The sequence below is a fragment of the Ambystoma mexicanum genome, chromosome 1p (genome assembly GCF_040938575.1).
Source record: "Ambystoma mexicanum isolate Mex_15411 chromosome 1p, UKY_AmexF1_1, whole genome shotgun sequence".
In the NCBI taxonomy this organism is placed as follows: domain Eukaryota; kingdom Metazoa; phylum Chordata; class Amphibia; order Caudata; family Ambystomatidae; genus Ambystoma; species Ambystoma mexicanum.
Window position 1 is genome coordinate 1,071,888,879 of NC_090921.1, and position 20,750 is coordinate 1,071,909,628.

Sequence of the window (20,750 nt, forward strand, 5' to 3'; positions counted from 1 at the left end):
TTGGGATAGAGCATGCTCTTGCTGGTGCTGGGATAGAGCATGCTCTTGTTGGTGGTAGGATCGAGCATGCTCTTGGTGGTGCTGAGATCGGGCATGCTCTTCATGGTGCTTGGATAGAGCATGCTCTTATTGGTGCAGGGATAGAGCATGCTCTTGTTGGTGGTGGGATAGGGCATGCTCTTGCTGGTGCTGGGATAGAGCATGATCTTGTTGGTGCTGGCATAGAGCATGATCATGTTGGTGCTGGGAGAGGGCATGCTCTTGTCGGTCGTATGATAGAACATGCTCTTGTTGGTGGTGGGATAGAGCATGCTCTTGTTGGTGGTGGGATAGAGCATGCTCTTGGTGGTGCTGGGATCGGGCATGCTCTTCGTGGTGCTTGGATAGAGCATGCTCTTATTGGTGCAGGGATAGAGCATGCTCTTGTTGGTGGTGGGATAGGGCATGCTCTTGCTGGTGTTGGGATAGATCATGTTCTTGTTGGTGCTGGGATAGAGCATGCTATTGGTGGTGGGATAGAGCATGATCATGTTGGTGCTGGCATAGAGCATGATCATGTTGGTGCTGGGAGAGGGCATGCTCTTGTCGGTGGTATGATAGAACATGCTCTTGTTGGTGTTGGGATAGAGCATGCTCTTGCTGGTGCTGGGATAGAGCATGCTCTTGTTGGTGGTAGGATCGAGCATGCTCTTGGTTGTGCTGAGATCGGGCATGCTCTTCATGGTGCTTGGATAGAGCATGCTCTTATTGGTGCAGGGATAGAGCATGCTCTTGTTGGTGGTGGGATAGGGCATGCTCTTGCTGGTGCTGGGATAGAGCATGATCTTGTTGGTGCTGGCATAGAGCATGATCATGTTGGTGCTGGGAGAGGGCATGCTCTTGTCGGTCGTATGATAGAACATGCTCTTGTTGGTGGTGGGATAGAGCATGCTCTTGTTGGTGGTGGGATAGAGCATACTCTTGTTGGTGGTGGGATAGAGCATGCTCTTGGTGGTGCTGAGATAGGGCATGCTCTTCGTAGTGCTCGGTTAGAGCATGCTCTTATTGGTGCTGGGATAGATCATGCTCTTGCTGGTGCTGGTATAGAGCATACCCTTGTTGGTGGTGGGATAGAGCATACTATTGGAGGTAGGATAGAGCATGATCTTGTTGGTGCTGGGATAGAGCATACTATTGGAGGTGGGATAGAGCATGATCTTGTTGGTGCTGGGATAGAGCATGCTATTGGTGGTGGAATAAAGCATGATCTTGTTGGTGCTGGCATAGAGCATGATCATGTTGGTGGTGGGATAGAGCATGCTCTTGATAGTGCTGGGATAGAGCATACTCTTGTTGGTGGTGGGATAGAGCATGCTCTTGTTGGTGGTGGGATAGAGCATGCTCTTGGTGGTGCTGGGATCGGGCATGCTCTTCGTGGTGCTTGGATAGAGCATGCTCTTATTGGTGCAGGGATAGAGCATGCTCTTGTTGGTGGTGGGATAGGGCATGCTCTTGCTGGTGCTGGGATAGATCATGTTCTTGTTGGTGCTGGGATAGAGCATGCTATTGGTGGTGGGATAGAGCATGATCATGTTGGTGCTGGCATAGAGCATGATCATGTTGGTGCTGGGAGAGGGCATGCTCTTGTCGGTGGTATGATAGAACATGCTCTTGTTGGTGTTGGGATAGAGCATGCTCTTGTTGGTGCTGGGATAGAGCATGCTCTTGTTGGTGGTAGGATCGAGCATGCTCTTGGTGGTGCTGAGATCGGGCATGCTCTTCGTGGTGCTTGGATAGAGCATGCTCTTATTGGTGCAGGGATAGAGCATGCTCTTGTTGGTGGTGGGATAGGGCATGCTCTTGCTGGTGCTGGGATAGAGCATGATCTTGTTGGTGCTGGCATAGAGCATGATCATGTTGGTGCTGGGAGAGGGCATGCTCTTGTCGGTCGTATGATAGAACATGCTCTTGTTGGTGGTGGGATAGAGCATGCTCTTGTTGGTGGTGGGATAGAGCATACTCTTGTTGGTGGTGGGATAGAGCATGCTCTTGGTGGTGCTGAGATAGGGCATGCTCTTCGTAGTGCTCGGTTAGAGCATGCTCTTATTGGTGCTGGGATAGATCATGCTCTTGCTGGTGCTGGTATAGAGCATACCCTTGTTGGTGGTGGGATAGAGCATACTATTGGAGGTAGGATAGAGCATGATCTTGTTGGTGCTGGGATAGAGCATACTATTGGAGGTGGGATAGAGCATGATCTTGTTGGTGCTGAGATAGGGCATGCTCTTCGTAGTGCTCGGTTAGAGCATGCTCTTATTGGTGCTGGGATAGATCATGCTCTTGCTGGTGCTGGTATAGAGCATACCCTTGTTGGTGGTGGGATAGAGCATACTATTGGAGGTAGGATAGAGCATGATCTTGTTGGTGCTGGGATAGAGCATACTATTGGAGGTGGGATAGAGCATGATCTTGTTGGTGCTGGGATAGAGCATGCTATTGGTGGTGGAATAAAGCATGATCTTGTTGGTGCTGGCATAGAGCATGATCATGTTGGTGGTGGGATAGAGCATGCTCTTGATAGTGCTGGGATAGAGCATACTCTTGTTGGTGCTCGGTTAGAGCATGCTCTTATTGGTGCTGGGATAGATCATGCTCTTGCTGGTATAGAGCATACCCTTGTTGGTGGTGGGATAGAGCATACTATTGGAGGTGGGATAGAGCATGCTTTTGTTGGTGCTGGGTTAGAGCATGTTCTTGTTGGTGCTGGGTTAGAGCATGTTCTTGTTGGTGCTGGGTTAGAGCATGCTATTGTTGGTGCTGGGATAGACCATGCTATTGGTGGTGGAATAAAGCATGATCTTGTTGGTGCTGGCATAGAGCATGATCATGTTGGTGGTGGGATAGAGCATGCTCTTGATGGTGCTGGGATAGAGCATACTCTTGTTGGTGCTGGGATAGATCATGCTCTTGTTGGTGGTGGGATAGGGCATGCTCTTGTTGGTGGTGGGATAGAGCATGCTATTGGAGGTAGGATAGAGCATGATCTTGTTGGTGCTGGGATAGACCATGCTATTGGTGGTGGAATAAAGCATGATCTTGTTGGTGCTGGCATAGAGCATGATCATGTTGGTGGTGGGATAGAGCATGCTCTTGATGGTGCTGGGATAGAGCATACTCTTGTTGGTGGTGGGATAGAGCATGCTCTTGTTGGTGGTGGGATAGAGCATGCTCTTGGTGGTTCTGGGATCGGGCATGCTCTTCGTGGTGCTTGGATAGAGCATGCTCTTATTGGTGCAGGGATAGAGCATGCTCTTGTTGGTGGTGGGATAGGGCATGCTCTTGCTGGTGCTGGGATAGATCATGTTCTTGTTGGTGCTGGGATAGAGCATGTTATTGGTGGTGGGATAGAGCATGATCATGTTGGTGCTGGCATAGAGCATGATCATGTTGGTGCTGGGAGAGGGCATGCTCTTGTCGGTGGTATGATAGAACATGCTCTTGTTGGTGTTGGGATAGAGCATGCTCTTGTTGGTGCTGGAATAGAGCATGCTCTTGTTGGTGGTAGGATCGAACATGCTCTTGGTGGTGCTGAGATCGGGCATGCTCTTCGTGGTGCTTGGATAGAGCATGCTCTTATTGGTGCAGGGATAGAGCATGCTCTTGTTGGTGGTGGGATAGGGCATGCTCTTGCTGGTGCTGGGATAGAGCATGATCTTGTTGGTGCTGGCATAGAGCATGATCATGTTGGTGCTGGGAGAGGGCATGCTCTTGTCGGTCGTATGATAGAACATGCTCTTGTTGGTGGTGGGATAGAGCATGCTCTTGTTGGTGGTGGGATAGAGCATACTCTTGTTGGTGGTGGGATAGAGCATGCTCTTGGTGGTGCTGAGATAGGGCATGCTCTTCGTGGTGCTCGGTTAGAGCATGTTCTTATTGGTGCTGGGATAGATCATGCTCTTGTTGGTGGTGGGATAGGGCATGCTCTTGTTGGTGGTGGGATAGAGCATGCTATTGGAGGTAGGATAGAGCATGATCTTGTTGGTGCTGGGATAGACCATGCTATTGGTGGTGGAATAAAGCATGATCTTGTTGGTGCTGGCATAGAGCATGATCATGTTGGTGGTGGGATAGAGCATGCTCTTGATGGTGCTGGGATAGATCATACTCTTGTTGGTGGTGGGATAGAGCATGCTCTTGGTGGTGCTAAAATAGGGCATGCTCTTGGTGGTGCTCGGTTAGAGCATGCTCTTATTGGTGCTGGGATAGATCATGCTCTTGCTGGTATAGAGCATACCCTTGTTGGTGGTGGGATAGAACATACTATTGGAGGTGGGATAGAGCATGCTTTTGTTGGTGCTGGGTTAGAGCATGTTCTTGTTGGTGCTGGGTTAGAGCATGTTCTTGTTGGTGCTGGGTTAGAGCATGCTATTGTTGGTGGTGGGATAGAGCATGCTCTTGGTGGTGCTGAGATAAAGCATGCTCTTCGTGGTGCTCGGTTAGAGCATGTTCTTATTGGTGCTGGGATAGATCATGCTCTTGCTGGTGCTGGTATAGAGCATACCCTTGTTGGTGGTGGGATAGAGCATACTATTGGAGGTGGGATAGAGCATGCTTTTGTTGGTGCTGGGTTAGAGCATGTTCTTGTTGGTGCTGGGTTAGAGCATGCTATTGGTGGTGGAATAGAGCATGATCTTGTTGGTGCTGGCATAGAGCATGATCATGTTAGTGCTGGGAGAGGGCATGCTCTTGTTGGTGGTGGGATAGAGAATGCTTTTGTTGGTGCTGGGATAGAGCATACTCTTGTTGGTGGTGGGATAGAGCATGCTCTTGGTGTTGCTAAAATAGGGCATGCTCTTGGTGGTGCTCGGTTAGAGCATGCTCTTATTGGTGCTGGGATAGATCATGCTCTTGCTGGTATAGAGCATACCCTTGTTGGTGGTGGGATAGAGCATACCATTGGAGGTGGGATAGAGCATGCTTTTGTTGGTGCTGGGTTAGAGCATGTTCTTGTTGGTGCTGGGTTAGAGCATGTTCTTGTTGGTGCTGGGTTAGAGCATGCTATTGGTGGTGGGATAGAGGATGAACTTGTTGGTGCTGGCATAGAGCATGATCATGTTGGTGCTGGGAGAGGGCATGCTCTTGTTGGTGGTGTGATAGAACATGCTCTTGATGGTGCTGGGTTAAATCATTCTCTTGGTGGTGGGATAGAGAATGCTTTTGTTGGTGCTGGGATAGAGCATACTCTTGTTGGTGGTGGGATAGAGCATGCTCTTGGTGTTGCTAAAATAGGGCATGCTCTTCGTGGTGCTCGGTTAGAGCATGCTCTTATTGGTGCTGGGATAGATCATGCTCTTGCTGGTGCTGGTATAGAGCATACCCTTGTTGGTGGTCGGATAGAGCATACTATTGGAGGTGGGATAGAGCATGCTTTTGTTGGTGCTGGGTTAGAGCATGTTCTTGTTGGTGCTGGGATAGAGCATGCTATTGGTGGTGGGATAGAGCATGCTCTTGATGGTGATGGGATAGTGCCTGCTCTTGTTGGTGGTGTGATAGAACATGCTCTTTTTGGTGCTGGGATAGAGCATGCTTCTTGAATAGCGCTCATGTGCCATTGTTATGCCATCAGAGAAGTTTAGGCTAATTGTGGGTGAGCATGAACGTGTCGCCCGGTTCTGGCCTACCTTAGTTAATCTATGGTTACTCCAAAGCAATATTTTACGATATAGCATTTGGGCTGCCCACACAATTTGAGAATTCTTTTTAAATAATGGGTGAAAATGGTGCATTTTAGAGCACACGTTTTAGAAAAATTGGTTAAAAAGCCAAACAATTTGCAATTGTGTTTTGTAGGGTAACTCATGAAAAAAATCTAATAGATGCTAGTCACCAACCATGCACAGGAGCATTTCTCTAACACATTTTCATGATGCCTTTTCCCATAATATGTGCCAATATAAAACATTTTTGCATTCGCTGTGCCCATACATTTCGATGCTGACTGCAACATTATACCCTATTATTCCCATATAAGAACATATTCATGTTTGCTTTGTGCATAATGCCAGTAATGATACTATAAGAAAACATGTCCATGTTTTTTCTGCCAATACATGGCAGTATAACGACATAAAAACATACTCCAGTTGGCTTTACCACAACAAATGCATGCCAAAGTATGAAAACATGTCCAAACTGGCTGTACTAAAATGCCAGTCGAGCCACATAATAACACTTATCATGCTTGCTTTATCAAAGATGCCCAATACAAGATGTCATACCGCAATAGGAAATGATTTAACTGGCTGCATTGAAATGCCAGTCTAGCTACATAATTACACTTATGCATGTTTTACCAAAGGTGCCTAATAAAAAATGTCATGCCACAGTAAGAATAATACAGCTGATCCTGCTTGCTTTTTCAAAGATGGCCAATACAAAATGTCATGCCTCAGTAAGAAATGGTTAGACTGGTAGCATAAAAAATGCCAGTCTTGCTTCGTAATAACACTTATCGTGCTTGCTTTACCAAAAATGTCCAATACAAAATGTCATACCACAATAAGAAATGACTATACTGGCTGCCTTGGAATGCCAGTCTAGCTACATAATAACACTTATGCTTGTTTTACCAAAGATGCCTAATACCAAATGTAATGGCACAGAAAGAATAATACCACTGGTCCTGCTTGCTTTATTAAAGATGCCAAATACAAAATGTCATGCCTCAGTAAGAAATGGCTAGACTGGTAGCATAAAAAATGCCAGTTTGCTTCGTAATAACACTTATCATGCTTGCATTACCAAAGAAGTCCAATACAAAATGTCATACCGCAATAGGAAATTACTATACTGGCTGCATTGGAATGCCAGTCTTGCTTCATAATAACACTTATCATGCTTTATTTACCAGAGATGTCCAATACAAAATGCCATACCACATTAGGAAATGGCTAGACTGGCTGCATTAACATGCAAATCTAGCTACATAATAACCCTTATCATGCTTGCTTTATCAACCATGTGCAGTAAAAAATGCCATCCCTACTCCATGGTGTGCCAGTGCCTTGCATTCAGACATAATCACAATAATGACGAATCTATCATAGATGCCCAGTAATAAAATGACACACCTCTCTCCTGAGACCCGAGCTCCTTACACATGCACACAATCAAAGTGATTATGTGTGTATGCAAGACGCTGGGGGCCGAGGGGGCAGGTATGGTATTTTTTACAAGACATCTATCATAAATGTCAAGTAACAGAATACCATGCCTGTACCCTGGGCCTCCCAGCACCAAACACACACACACACACACACACATGCACACACACAAAGGGATTATGTGTGTATACAAGGTGCTGGGGGCAGTGGGGAAGGTATGGTATTTTTTCTAGACATTTTAGATGTCTATATCTAATAAAAAATACATGAACATACAAACACACATTACACAACATACACGCAGCAACCACTCTGTTTCATTCACACAAGCATCCATCATGCACTCACTCATAACACAAGCATACACGTATCCAGACACATATTTAAATACTAAACAAATGTGCATACAAACACACACATTTACACAACATACACACAGAAAGCACTCTCTCATCATTCACACCAGCATCCATCATCAAACATTCACCTAACAACACACTCATGCACGCATCTATACACATAATTTTAATTTTAAAAAATGAACATAAACAAACGTACCTTCTGCCGCAGGTCTAGAGATTACAGTGCTTCAGCCCCCTGCAAGTATGAACAGGAATCAGGAAGTTTCCTGGTTCCTGCACATGCATCCAAGGGGCTGGAGCGTGGGTCCGGTGACGCCCCAATCCAGCCTGCTCTGTCTGCATGTGCGAGGAGGCCCAGGAGTGACCCCTTGCACATACAGACCTGCAGTTCCCCAGTCAGCATTTCCAATGAGCCATGCGAGACTGGGTAAGCAAACGCCCCCAGCCTTGCATGGCTAATTGCGCTTGCACGGCTATGGAAATGTGACTGTGAAAGGAGTTTCCCTTTCACAGTTAAGAACACTCCCTCAGTATTTTATTGGAATGGCTCCTCCATAATGGGTCAGAGGGGGCCAAGACTCGGTGGGTCGACATCCCCTCACCCATTATGACCAGCCGCCCCAGTTGATAAAGTAAGAACCCATTTTGATTTCTTAACAAGAACTAAATGGTAGGTAGATGAGTCAAATCATGTGATCATAGTGGAGTTTCTGCAAGATGTTGTAAACCTGCAACTCTTTGCTTGCACATGAACCAGGTCTCTGTCTTAGTAGCTCTAGAGGTTTGACATTCCTTTAATCCGGGACCTGCAACCTATGTCTCGCTGAATGTTATGGTCTACAACTGCGTCAGCCCGTGCCAGTATAGTTAATGGAGGGCATCATGGGAGTTGTAATCCAAAACTTCAGGGCAGCTACGAGTTATTGTTTTGTTTTGTGCAAAGTGATAATCACTATGTGGAATGTGCTTAGCTGACAAGTTCTTAAAATAAACAGTTGAGTTTGCCAGCGAATGCAGACACCACACCCAAGCTCACAAGTTTTTCAAAAGAGACTTGTATTTTCATAAGCCCCCCTACTTGTGCATCGAATTGAAAACGTTGTCTTACCCACCAGGTTCTGACTGATCACAGTCCACTCTACACAGTGCTGTAAATGGATACAATTTACTGGGGAACCCCCACCCACCCTCCTTCTTCGCAATTGTCAGTGGTGTGGGAATGACTGGGGCTGGATTGTCAGTGGTGTGAATGACTTGGGCCGGATTGTCAGTGGTGTGGGTGGAAATGGGGGTGGAGCTAAGTTTTGAATAATGTGTGTGCGCCCTGAATATAGGATGGTGGCTGCTTTGCATAAAAACAAAGTGGATTTTGGGAACATAAGAATGACCATCAATGTATTAAACATGTCTGTGTTAGTAATTCAAACGTTTATTTCTTCTGAGCATTCAATACAAACTTAGTATGCTGCTCATTTCCTCTGTCAGAATAGTCAGCCTGAAATATGTGCAAAGCATGAGACATATATAAAGCTTTGGAGATTTTTTTATTTTTTTATTTTTTTAGTTAGTGGATATTTGTAAGGCACCTATACAAAAAATGGTCTTTCAAGGCGTGACAAGACAAAAAAGGGAGTGGGGGACAAGGGAGAAAGATAGCAATAACGGTCCTAATACGCCTTGTGACATTCGGATCGCGCAAGTGCAGCAACAAGAAGTGTGAGGGGAAGGGAAGTGCCGGTCTGCGTGAAATGTGAAGTGATGGGGTGGGAAGGGAAGTGCAGGGTAAAGAGGAGAGAGTGCAAGTGAAAAGGAGCGGTTGAGGAGGGGGGGGGCACATTTCAGATGCAATCAGTGAAGTTACGACTCAGCTGCACACATAGAAAAGCTGCGCCTGTCACTGTTTCTATGCGCGCACCTGAGTGGCGATATGCAAGGAGTGCCGGACCCCTCCTCCTCCCAACCCCATCGCTGTGTCTGAGACATGGTGAAACAAGAGGCAGTTTCTTGACTGCTGTGTCTCAGGCCTCATGTCTACACGGAACAGCGCTCGGGAAAGACAGTTTTTGCCGGACCACAGCTCCATCTACTTCCGGCCAAATTCCTCCCCTGAATCTACCCATACAACTACATTCAAGCTTACTGCCCGCGAAGACCTTTTAGATCAGTCCAGAGCACTAGAGAGAAAGTCCGGGCCATGAACAGGAAGGGCTCTCGGGTGATAGGGAGTGTGAGTGTACAAGTCCTCATTCTACAGGTCTCTCAAGCCCCAGTGAAGACAATGCCCAGGATTGCATCCTCAGATTCGAGAGCCAAGCTCTTTCCCAGACAAGGCAATATGGCGCCAGGATTGCAATGTGAGTACAGGCATTGGAACCATGCCCATGACCTGCGGTGCTGCGGAGGATACTCACTATGGCCCGGTGTATCCCGCTCTGCAGCTGCACGCCCCGGTCGCATGGTCGCAGGAGGCTCCATTCTCACACGTGCAGTCCAGCTGACAGTCCTGTCCATAGGACTCAGGGTCACAGGGCTTCTCACACAGAAGGTCCTTGTAACCAGGGGGGCAGATGCAGGCTCCGGTCAAGGGGTCGCAGGTGCCCTCGTTCTTACACGGGCAGGTGCTGTTGCAGTTGCGTCCCCACGTTTGGTTCGTGCACGCTACAAGATGGAAATAATGGTTATTAGCTGTCCCATAAATGCGCCATCCATCTTTAGTTCCCATGCGCACAGGAAGCGTTTTCATTCCCAGCCTCACTTTGCCAGCGCTGAGATGTAGGCAAACAAAATACCCATGCATTGACCTTGGTACACATAATTTAGCCAGTGGCCAAATAGCCAGTAGAAGCAGTAGAGGAACCACAGGCGTTCGTGAACAGATGGGTTTACACTTATGGTTTGAATTAGGCCCGAGCACCAGAACATAAGTGGGACACATTTGAGAAAGCCAATGCATGGACTGTGGCGAAAAGAACTGTTGGCATAGTACCTGGGATGTATTTTAGGGAACATGTATGGCAAATGATGCACTTTAACATATGTTAGGCCAGTTACATGGTTTCAGATGACCAGTTGCACTACTTAAAATGGCCGACTTTGGCCCAAGCTAGCCTGCTGGGCAAGCAACCGGATATTGGGTGGACCCCACCCTGAAACGCGGCCTGTGAATCGGTGTGATTACAGGCCCAGCTGTGCTCCTCCCCGCTCCCCTGTATAGAAGGCAGGATCAGGGAAGAGGACGGAGGCAGTGGAGGATATTGCTAGAGCAGTGGCCTTCAAACTGTGGGGCTTCCCCCCCTAGGGGGGCCCAAAGGTTTACAGGGGGGGGAGAAAGGCTCTTTAAAAAGCAGATAACGTGACTGCTTTCAATAGAAAATATAGGCAGATATGGTATGGCATATGGGGGATTGGGCTGCAATACTACTTTTACTCCGGGGGGGGGTGTGGGGATGAGTGATATCACTATTCCTACTCAAGGGGGGCTCAGCATGAAACGGTTTGAATACCACTGTGCAAGAGTGAGTAGAAAGGCAGGTTCCTCCTCATGCCATGCAAGCACCCGTTACTACTATTCCAATAAAGGCACCTTAAGTGAGAGGCAGATGTAAAGAGGGATGTATACTGATTGACCTTTTCACAACTGACCTCGGGAGAATTGACCTCGGGAGAATTGACCTAGTTTAAAAGGTCAATTAGGACATATATGCGGGGGGAAACCCCCTGCAACCCCCCACCTAACCCAAACCCCCCCACAACCTCCCACCCAATGCCCTTATATTATTTATAATACAAAACCAACCCAATACATATATAAGGCAACTAAAATGATTTAAAGGTCAATTGTGCAGAAGGTCAATTAGAAGCACTATAATTAGGTCAATTAGGACAAAAGGTCAATTGTAAAATGTCAATTTGGGTAATACCGTAAAGAGGGCATAGGGAGGCCCTCCTTAAATCTATTGTGAATTAAGATAGTGCCCTGGATGCAGAGATCTTTCTGTCTTTCCATACAGAAGGGTAGTTTATTGTGCAAATAAAGGTTTAACACCACCTCCAATTTTCAAATCACACAACATTAGAGGTGTACTGAATTTCGGCTTTGAGTGATTATTCGGCCGAAATCCTGCTATTCGGCTTTGGCCATATACCTCATATAGTATTCACTCGAAGCTGAACGTCGGGTCCACTTTCTATGATTATCGATCTCTTTATATGTTTGAGAGAGGTAGCCAATCATAGGCAATAGATACAGGCTGCAGAAACCATTCCTATCCCCTTTCCTTTTCAATGTACATGTTAAAGCACTAGCATGCGTAGCTAAAACATTTAGCTTAAAATGTCAATTCTTTTGTAAAATATTCCAATTCCAATCCTACCCATTGACATCCCTATTTACTTTGAACAGGATCAACCCTTCAGCAAATACCATCTAGTAACAGACTGCCTTCACACCATCAACATCTGGAGGAAAATGAACTGTCTCAAAGGTAGTTAATGTGAAATCCCTCATGCTGTTACAAGATACCCCCCTTGCCACCCATTCCTTGGCAGCACAGCCTGGAGACACTTCCATGCTCGTCTTAAATGTTCACAGTTTAGGAGTCATGTTCATTAGCAGATGTGCTGTCTCCTCACAAGTCCCACAAGTTGCTTCTCAAGGTCCTGAGCGTGATCTATCACTCAGCCAAGAAGATGGCTCCCTCAGAAACCACCTTACCAAAGGCCTCGACTATTTCAATGCATTCTATTCTGGGCTCTCTTATGCTTTAATGCACGAGGTCAAAGTCGTCCAAAATCATCGGCTACAGACCAAGCCAAGATCATATCAAGTCAATTCCAATTGTGCCAGATTGGGAGGGATATGGCTGGGAAAACTGGAGATATCCTGAAAGGACAGATGAGCTTGGGCACCGACTGTCACATGGCAATCTTTTCTGACATGTCACTCACTCTGTCCCAGCCCTGTCAGCAGGGTCGGACTGGGGCATAAAATTGCCCCGGGCACCAATGAAAAAGTAGCCCACAGTTTTAAATGTCAATGTATGTCTTTTTCTGACAGTTTGAGTAATACCCAAGAAGGAGGCTTTTGACAAAATGTGATGCAAATTGTGCATTAAAAAAAAAATATTTATGTAGTAACACAGGTCAAATCTACTAGCCACATGGTGAAGTAACTTATCAAACTGGCCCACACCAGCCAAAAAAGTGGCCCACTTTGACCAAAAAAACTGTCCCACAATAGCATTTTCAGTTTTTTGTTTGGGCATTGCCCAATTGCCCTCCAGGCCAGTGCGCGCCTGCCTGTCAGTCTCTCAGATGTACAGGCCTTTCAAGAATATGCCTATTTCCTTATATTCCACTGGATTCCCTCTGCCATTGCCTGCCATATGACTGACTGTGCCCTAGCTCTGCCAGTCTCTGAGATGCACCAACCTGTCAGGGACTAACCCTATTTCCTAATAGGTTACTTGCACCAACCTGTCAGGGACTAACCCTATTTCCTAATAGCCTACTAGCAGGCTTGGACTGTCCTACAGGGCAATAGGCCCATGGCCGAAACAAAAACACAAAATACTGGTGTGGGCCACTTTGATGAGTTCATTCACTCTGCGGCTAGTAGTTTTGACCAGTGTTGCTGAATAAATATTTGTTTTACATGTACAATTTGTATCACATTTTATCAAGAAAGCCCCCCCCCCGTTACTATTCAAACAGTGTCACAAAAGGAATGAACAGCCATTTGCAACTGTGGGCCCCTTTTTCATCGGTGTGCGGGACAATTTTAGGGCCCAATCCCACCTGGCTACTAGTGACTAGTTGTTCCCCCCTGTACCAGTATTTCAGAGGTTCGGGACGGCCGTGAAACCTCCTCTTTTGTTACAGCCACTGAAAATAGTCTGTTTTTTTACTCTCCTCCCTCCCCCCTAGCAGTTGAACTCCGGAGACCTGCTAAACTGTCAAAGATTTGAAGGCCACACTGCACTATTAAGGCCCTGGCGTGTTTATTATGCTACTATAAGTGGCCCGGCTCGAACTGTTTGCTGCCGGGGAGCGTAAAGTGCGTGGGAACACAAGGCCTTCGTCTCACCCCTCCACCCAAAGATGCGGAGGATTTGGCTATGCGGGAAACGCATTCCCATTGCTGGTACCTCTGCAAAAGGCGCAGCCTCGGATTGGACAGTGGCTGGCCATATAGGGCGTACAGCTTCTGCTGGGACGTCATGCGTTCCGCCTGGGAGCTGTGGCCTTTCTCAGGTCATGATAGTAATAATAATACCACGTGCACATTCCTGACAATATTCCCACGGGTTGCAAAGCTTCTACAGCCGAAAATAGATGTTGTAATTCAGCAATGACCAAATGAAGACACCCCCGCCCCCTGTCCTCTCCAACACACCAACCTCTCTTCACTCCGGGGTGGACAACCTGGGGCTCTGGGTGCTATGGACTACAACTCCAATGATCCCTCGATATTGACAGTGCTGGCTAGGGCTGATGGGAATTGTAGTCCAAAACATCTAGGGAGCCAAAGGTTAACGAACCAAAGGAATGTTTTGCACACTTCTGCAGCAATCCACACTAGTCTTTCCTCCCCTCTATGCCGCTCACTGTCTTTCCTCCGCACACTATTCACTCTCTCCCTCTGTAGGTCTCATGCACACCCTTTACCCTGCCCAGTCTCCTGGCGGCCTTTCCTCCCCTAGCCCTCTTCACACTATCTTTGTGTTCCTCTTAGGCACACTGGCCCCACTCTCTCCATAGCGGCGCGTTTCTCCTGTTTCCCAGCAATGTGTAAGTGTAGCCCTTCACTGGATCTTTCGGGACCCACAATGCACAGGTTTGTAGATTCCGAGTACTGGAAGAGGCTCTCTCTGCTGGTCCACCGTGATGTCCTCGCCTGCAGGCAATGGATCCTTCTTCCAGTTAGGCTGGGGACTAGGTGGATCTCCCTTTAGTGCACAGCGACCAAACCCATTAGGGATTATCCTATTTGTGTGTAGACCAAGGAGCCAATAGAGTGGCTTTTCTCTTCTGTGATTTACATTAAGAATCTTTCAAATACATCTATCACTCGTACTTATCGGATGTCTCCTGCCTTAGCTACTCAAGGGGTAACACCCAAGCCAGTGGACCCTAGCATACATGCCAACACTCTGTGACCAAAAATCTGTTGGAATCTTAAAGTTTAAAAAATAGTCAGGCGAGGAGGTAATGATAGGAATAGGGCAAGTCAGCAGCCCATTGTCATTGAATGAGCACGCCGCTGCGGGTGCATTCAATGACAATGAGGCGCCTGCCACGCCTTCTGCCACCATGCCAGCTCGGGGGAGCCCTTGAAAGACTCCTCCGAGCTGGCGTGGTAGCGAGCTAATGGCGCCTTTTGTCAAGGGCACCCGTGGCGGAGGGGCGCATTTAGCCCACCGCCGTGGGTGCCTTTTACATCAAAAGCATGCATGCCACGCCTTCTCCTGCTATGCCAGCTCGGGGGAGCCCTTGAAAGACTCCCCCGAGCTGGCGTGTTGGAGGTTAATGGCACCTTTTGTTAAAGGCACCCGCAGCAGAGAAGTGCTTTTAGCCCGCTGCCATAGGCGCTTTTACATCAAAAGCCTGCATGCCGCGCCTTCTTCCACTACGCCAGCTCAGGGGAGCCCTTGAAAGACTCCCCCAAGCTGGCGTGGCAACAAAAATTTAAAAAAATTTTAAAAAATTAAAAAATCAGTATTTGTTGCCAATAAATCGGTAGGCAGTAGGACTGCTTCAAAAGTGGTATCCTACCGCCTAAATCAGTAGGGTTGGCAAGTATGCTTTCAGTGATTGTTCAGTGGTGGGCATGTCTGTGGAGAGCTTTCGAGATGCCAGAATGCCTCTTCTTTATAAAAGTTCAGACCGGTAAGGGATCATTGAATCTTTGCAGGCTGGTGCATAGTAACCAAAGACTGCATCATGAGCATGGAGGTTCGAGGGAAAAGTGGCGCCAATGGATTTACCGCCCCTTTTACCGCACAGCCATATTGCACGCATGGAGGTGGTACAGGGGAAAAACCTCAAGCACTTGGCTGGAGTCTTTTCCTGCACATTAGTGCTAAAAAATGGAGGAGTTTTCTCCTGCAGAATTACCGCAGTTCAAAATTCCCCCAAGACCCCAGTGGAGGTTATGGGGAAAGCACTGCCCGTCCACCACTTGCAATTTTGAAAATTTACCAACAAAGCGAGTGGTGTTAATATTAATGTTTGGTAGTATTTCCTGTGGAAATACTGCCATGCTCATTATGAGGCACTATGTGACTACACCCTGGACAGACAAGCCTTCCCAAGGCACCAGGCAGCCATCCAATCTTCTCATATTTCCACGCTAGACAGTGATTATAACGAAAAATAAATAATGAATAGCTATAATAACAAAAAATAAATGATGAGAAAATGTCGAATTTTTGGTTAAAAGTATATATGGGATGGGGTAAGGGATTAAAAAGGGTAGAGGGGGTTTAGGGGGTAATACAGCTTGGGAAATGGGGGGCTTGAGGAGGACCCCCCAAATTAAAAAAGAGAAAAAAACGAGACTTTTTTTCGTTATTTTTATATCACTCGAATGGTTTTCGTTATTGATGTATTCGTTATAAACACATGGAACCATTTCCACAGGCAAGTCTACCTCAGTGATACTTTTAAATATTTTTTTATTTTATTTATTGTGCATTTGTAAGGGGCTGATACATCAAATAAGTTGTGTTTCAAAGCGCCCCGCCAACTGGTCCTCTCTACAGCACTCAGGCTGCCCCCGGAGTCACTCCGGTAACCCCTGGAGGTTTTCTCCTCCTTCTGAAACAGCAGAAGCAACCAGGTATATTCTGGACTAGAGTACTCACCGCTGGAGCAATCCGAGCCACTCCAACCAGCCTCGCACTGGCATTGGTCGGGTGCCACACACCTTCCGTGGACACACTCCTGGGTACAGCGGGCTGGGAGAGCGGGGACAGGTTGGGCCACATGGGTAGACGTTTGGAGAGAAGAGCAGCATTGCAGCCAAATGCAGAGGGAAAAGATGAAGGGAGTCAGGAAAAGAGGGAGGGGATAGTGAGGAAGCGGGGGGGGGGGGGTGAGAGAAACAAAACATCATTATTAGCTATTTATAAGAACAAACACAACAGTAACATTTTTCTAGAAACCTTTGTTTGTCTTAAGCCCAAAATACAGAACTTCAAGGCATTTAACACAGGCAACTTTATCCCCACCCCTCATTTAATGATGGCAGCTTGTCCCCACCCTCTCATTGTAATTTCAAAGCCTGATATGTGACGTTTCAAAAGCCCAACACGCCTTTCCGGTGCATCGGCCTATTATGTAATCTCCTCATATCATCATATGTAATCTCCTGATATCATCATAGGCCTCGCTGCGCACCTGCCTGCCTCAGCCCCCACCAGGCGGTATTGGAAAAAAGCCTTATGGCCAGATTCTCAAAAACGAATGCTAATGACAACAGTGGAAAGGGTGCACTTTTTTCCTTTGCGTTCGTTTTAGAAATGCGCAGGTCGCCCTAGTCTGAACCGGTCTGTGACCGGCGCATTTTGTCGGAGCTGGTCGGCAGTGCAAAATGTCCTGGCCACTTGCATAAGCACACTCCTGACACTGATGTGTGACAGGCACCCGTCACCCACGTGGCTGCTGGGAGAACATTTCACGGCCCAACTCTGTGAAATGTACACACACAAAATGGCATTCCAGTCCCTGTTTGAGGGACGGAGATGGCAGTGTGCCAGCCGGGGGTTAAACTGCGGCTGCAACAGCCAGAGAACAATGCATGCCAGGGCCAGAGATGATCCTGCCAGTATGTGGGCATCTGCCGCTGCCTTTCCCAACATGTGCAGGGGAAGGAGCCTCGTTTAAGTGCATTTAAAAGTGCATATCGTTTGTTAAATTGGGTTGTGCTTTTAAATACACAGACAACGCCCCCTGATTTGTCCAAATGTGTGAAGGGGTGGAAAGGGGCCTCTGAATGTGCGCATCTAACATACACACATTCAGATGCCCTTTGTGAATAGGACTGCTCCTTTTTTTGGCGCAAGTGATGACACGCGCCCACGCATTTCATCGCTTGCACCCAAAAAGTGTTAAGGCTCCTGCCCATAGGTTTTACAAGATGCTATAAACACATAACATCCCAGCAACACTTGCCTATCCTGCTGAGCTGTCTTTGTAGCATTCTGCTTGACGATCCCCTACTTCCCCTACTATTACCGTGCCCGCCAAACAGCTTGGGCCTGCCCCCCATTCCAATCAAGGCTCAGGTGATCCTTTGATGAGGCGACCTCCCGCTTGGAAGTGGCAGCCCTTGCTAGTTTTGGCAGGTACAGGCTAACAACTCCCCAGGGCTGTGATTCATGGACGGCGTCATGGCCTTTCAGTCTTTGCAGTTCAAAGGGTACGCAAGCCTCAGGTGGGCACCCGGGCAACTGTCCCCATGTTGCCAGTCAGCAGTCTTATAACGCAGCAATATATTCCTTTCTATATCGCTTTCGTTCTGGGGCTTTACATGTGCGCTTTTCAGTGCTCGCCTTACAAGCTGCTTTTGCTGGCACCCTTACGGCCGTCACTTGGGTATACAGAAGTGTTATAGCCTTTTTGCCTTTTAACACCTGTCCCTCCACATCAGCCACTTGCTGACAAATAAGGGAGTATAGCTTTTCAGTGTGCAATTAGTGTTTCAGTTCCCTGCTTGCTGGCCCTCTCGGGATAAGTGGCAGATATTGGCTGTATTTGTTTGTCTTCATTAAGATGTATGCACCCCATAGGTGCCTCAGACTGTTTCCTACTCTAGGCAAGGAAGCAAGAGCGAGGGGGAAAAATCATTGTGCTGAAACGGGCTCCAACAGTTCTTCAGCTGAGCCTGCAGTGATTTAAAATAGCACACCACTCCATCACATGTCCTTTGTTTGTTTTCGTTTTTGGTTGCTTCAAGTAAATACTTGCAGAATCTCAATGGGGGCTTTTGGGATAGGCAGTTGCCAGGTGCTGCCAAAATGGAGTAAAGCCAATGCTAAACTTGATTTTTCTTTTCTTGCCTTTACAAAGGGCCTTTGACACAGTGGGCCTCATTAGGACCCAGGCGGTAAGGGGTTTACGGCGGCGTAAACAGCGCCGACCCTTACCGCCTGATTCCGAGGTCCCTTAGCGCCATGGCGGATTTAACACCTGCTTTTAGCAGGTGTTAAAATCCATGGCGCTAAGGGACCATGTTGTTAATTACGCCACCGTAATTTACGGTGGCGTAATTAACGCCTTCCCCACTCCCATTATGCCCTATGGGGCAAAAATGGGAATGGGGAAGGGTAAATGGGGATTGGGGACTTACCGCCCCGCCAACCTCGGAATGGGGCGGTAAGTCCGCCAACCACCATGGCGTAAACATAGTTTACGCCATGGTGGTAAAGGTACGACCCAGGCGGTAACTTACCGCCTGGGTCGTAATGAGGCCCAGTGTCCCGTCCCTTCTTTGGAGGAAACTAAAGATATGGGGAATAGACTCTACTTTATTATTTTTTATCTCTGCCTTGTATTCAGACACAATAGTTGCGGTGCACACCGACCAGGAGGGGCCAGTGTCAAGAGAAATACCGGTTAACATTGGAGTGTGTGTTGGCCCCCCTGTTTTATAACCTGTATGTGGCCGATATGGACCCTGCTATTAACCTTTCCCCTCGCGCATTGCTGGTACCCCAGTTCACTGGCTGAGATACACTGACGATATGGTTCTCGTGCACCTGACCCCCATTGGGCTGCAACATTCAATAGATGCATTGTCTTTGTATGCAACTTGAAACCATTTACAGGTGAACGCTGCAAAAACAAAAATAATGGCCCTCATTGCGAGACCGGCGTTAACCAATGGCGCTGTTAGCGCCATGGTTAACGCCGGTAACTTACCGATTCCGCCATGGTGAAATGGGGAATTACCACCCCATTCCAAGGTTGGCGGGGCGGTAATTCCCCATTTACCATTGGCCCTTCCCCATTCCCATTTTTGCCCCATCGGGCTCAATGGGAATGGGGAAGGCGTTAATTACGGTACCGCAAATTGCGGTACCGTAACTAGCTTCAAGGTCCCTTTGCGGGTCGCTACCTTAACGGCTGGTCCAGACCAGCCGTTAAGGTCGGGAGCCGCAAAGGGACCTCGTAGTAAGGCGTTAAGGGGTTAATGGCGCCGCAACCTTTTACGGCGCCGTTAACCCCTTAACGCCTGGGTTGTAATGACCCCCCCAATTGGCTTCCGGTGACCCACGTAAAGTGAACGGAGTACCGAGAGATATTCCAATCTGAAATGATTTAGGGAGAAAAAAACGTCATTATTTTTTTGAAAATAACTTTCAGTTTGGTCTCCCACGGACATTTTGGACCACCCGCCCCCGCAATCCCCTTACCTACCTTCTGTGGGCACAAAGCAAAGTGTGCCGCTGCCTCAGCAATCCCCCTATGACGCCAATTCCCTTCACGCACATGGAAGGGTCCTTTAATTTTTTTCAATTTTATTTTAGTTTTTTTGTCCCCCGCTTTCCTTTTTATGGAAGTGGGGGACAGACACCCCTGCAAACACCAAGGGCCGGAATGTCGATCATGGAGATGGGGAAACCCCCTCAATTCCTGCTCCCCTTGAACATTTTCAGAATACATTTGTTTCTGCCATTTTTGGCGTTTTCTCCCTTTTGTTTTTTCTTTCGTTCTTTTCTTCGGATTCCAAAGTGAACAAGTTTCATTGGCAGCTAAATGTAACCCTTTTATGAAGAGTGGACTCATACATATATTTAGGTTTTCCAAATGGAGCATCCCCCTAGGCCAACTTCTACATTGATTATATCCGCCAAAATACTTAAGTAAGGGCTTTTTTTTTAAGAAATGTATGCAAAAAAAGGGGGCTATAACGTTGAGGGCTTTATATTGATTTATGAGAGGAGCATAATACCGGGGATCCTTTATGGCCTGGCAACCTTACCTGAATCCAAATTAGCCTGGGTGGGCAAACTCGAAGGTAAGATTCTGCGACGATCGATTTTGGGAGTTCCAGCCTCAGTCCCATTTGAGGCCCTCTGGTGTGCACTGGGTGTGCCCGCCGTTTGCTCATTACGACTCCAATAACATTGTAGCCTCTTCCATAAAATGATCACCCCCCCACCCCCCGGAACTAAGTCATTAATAGGGTTCTGGACAATACATTATTCCCAGAAGCTTTCTAATACTTTTTTGTCTGAATTAT

At 47.4% G+C, this 20,750-nt stretch overlaps 1 protein-coding gene across 2 annotated transcripts in view; it reads right to left on the reverse strand.

The window, feature by feature from the left end:
• Positions 1–20,750, reverse strand: part of PEAR1 (platelet endothelial aggregation receptor 1) — a 390,559-nt gene that overhangs the window by 165,969 nt on the left and 203,840 nt on the right. For both annotated transcript variants that reach the window (XM_069604561.1, XM_069604559.1), the window contains exons 5-6: positions 16,369–16,461; positions 9,916–10,162 (exon numbers count right to left, since the gene is read on the reverse strand). In XM_069604561.1, the coding sequence (XP_069460662.1) occupies positions 9,916–10,162; positions 16,369–16,461 (340 nt within the window). The remainder of the gene's footprint in view (positions 1–9,915; positions 10,163–16,368; positions 16,462–20,750) is intronic.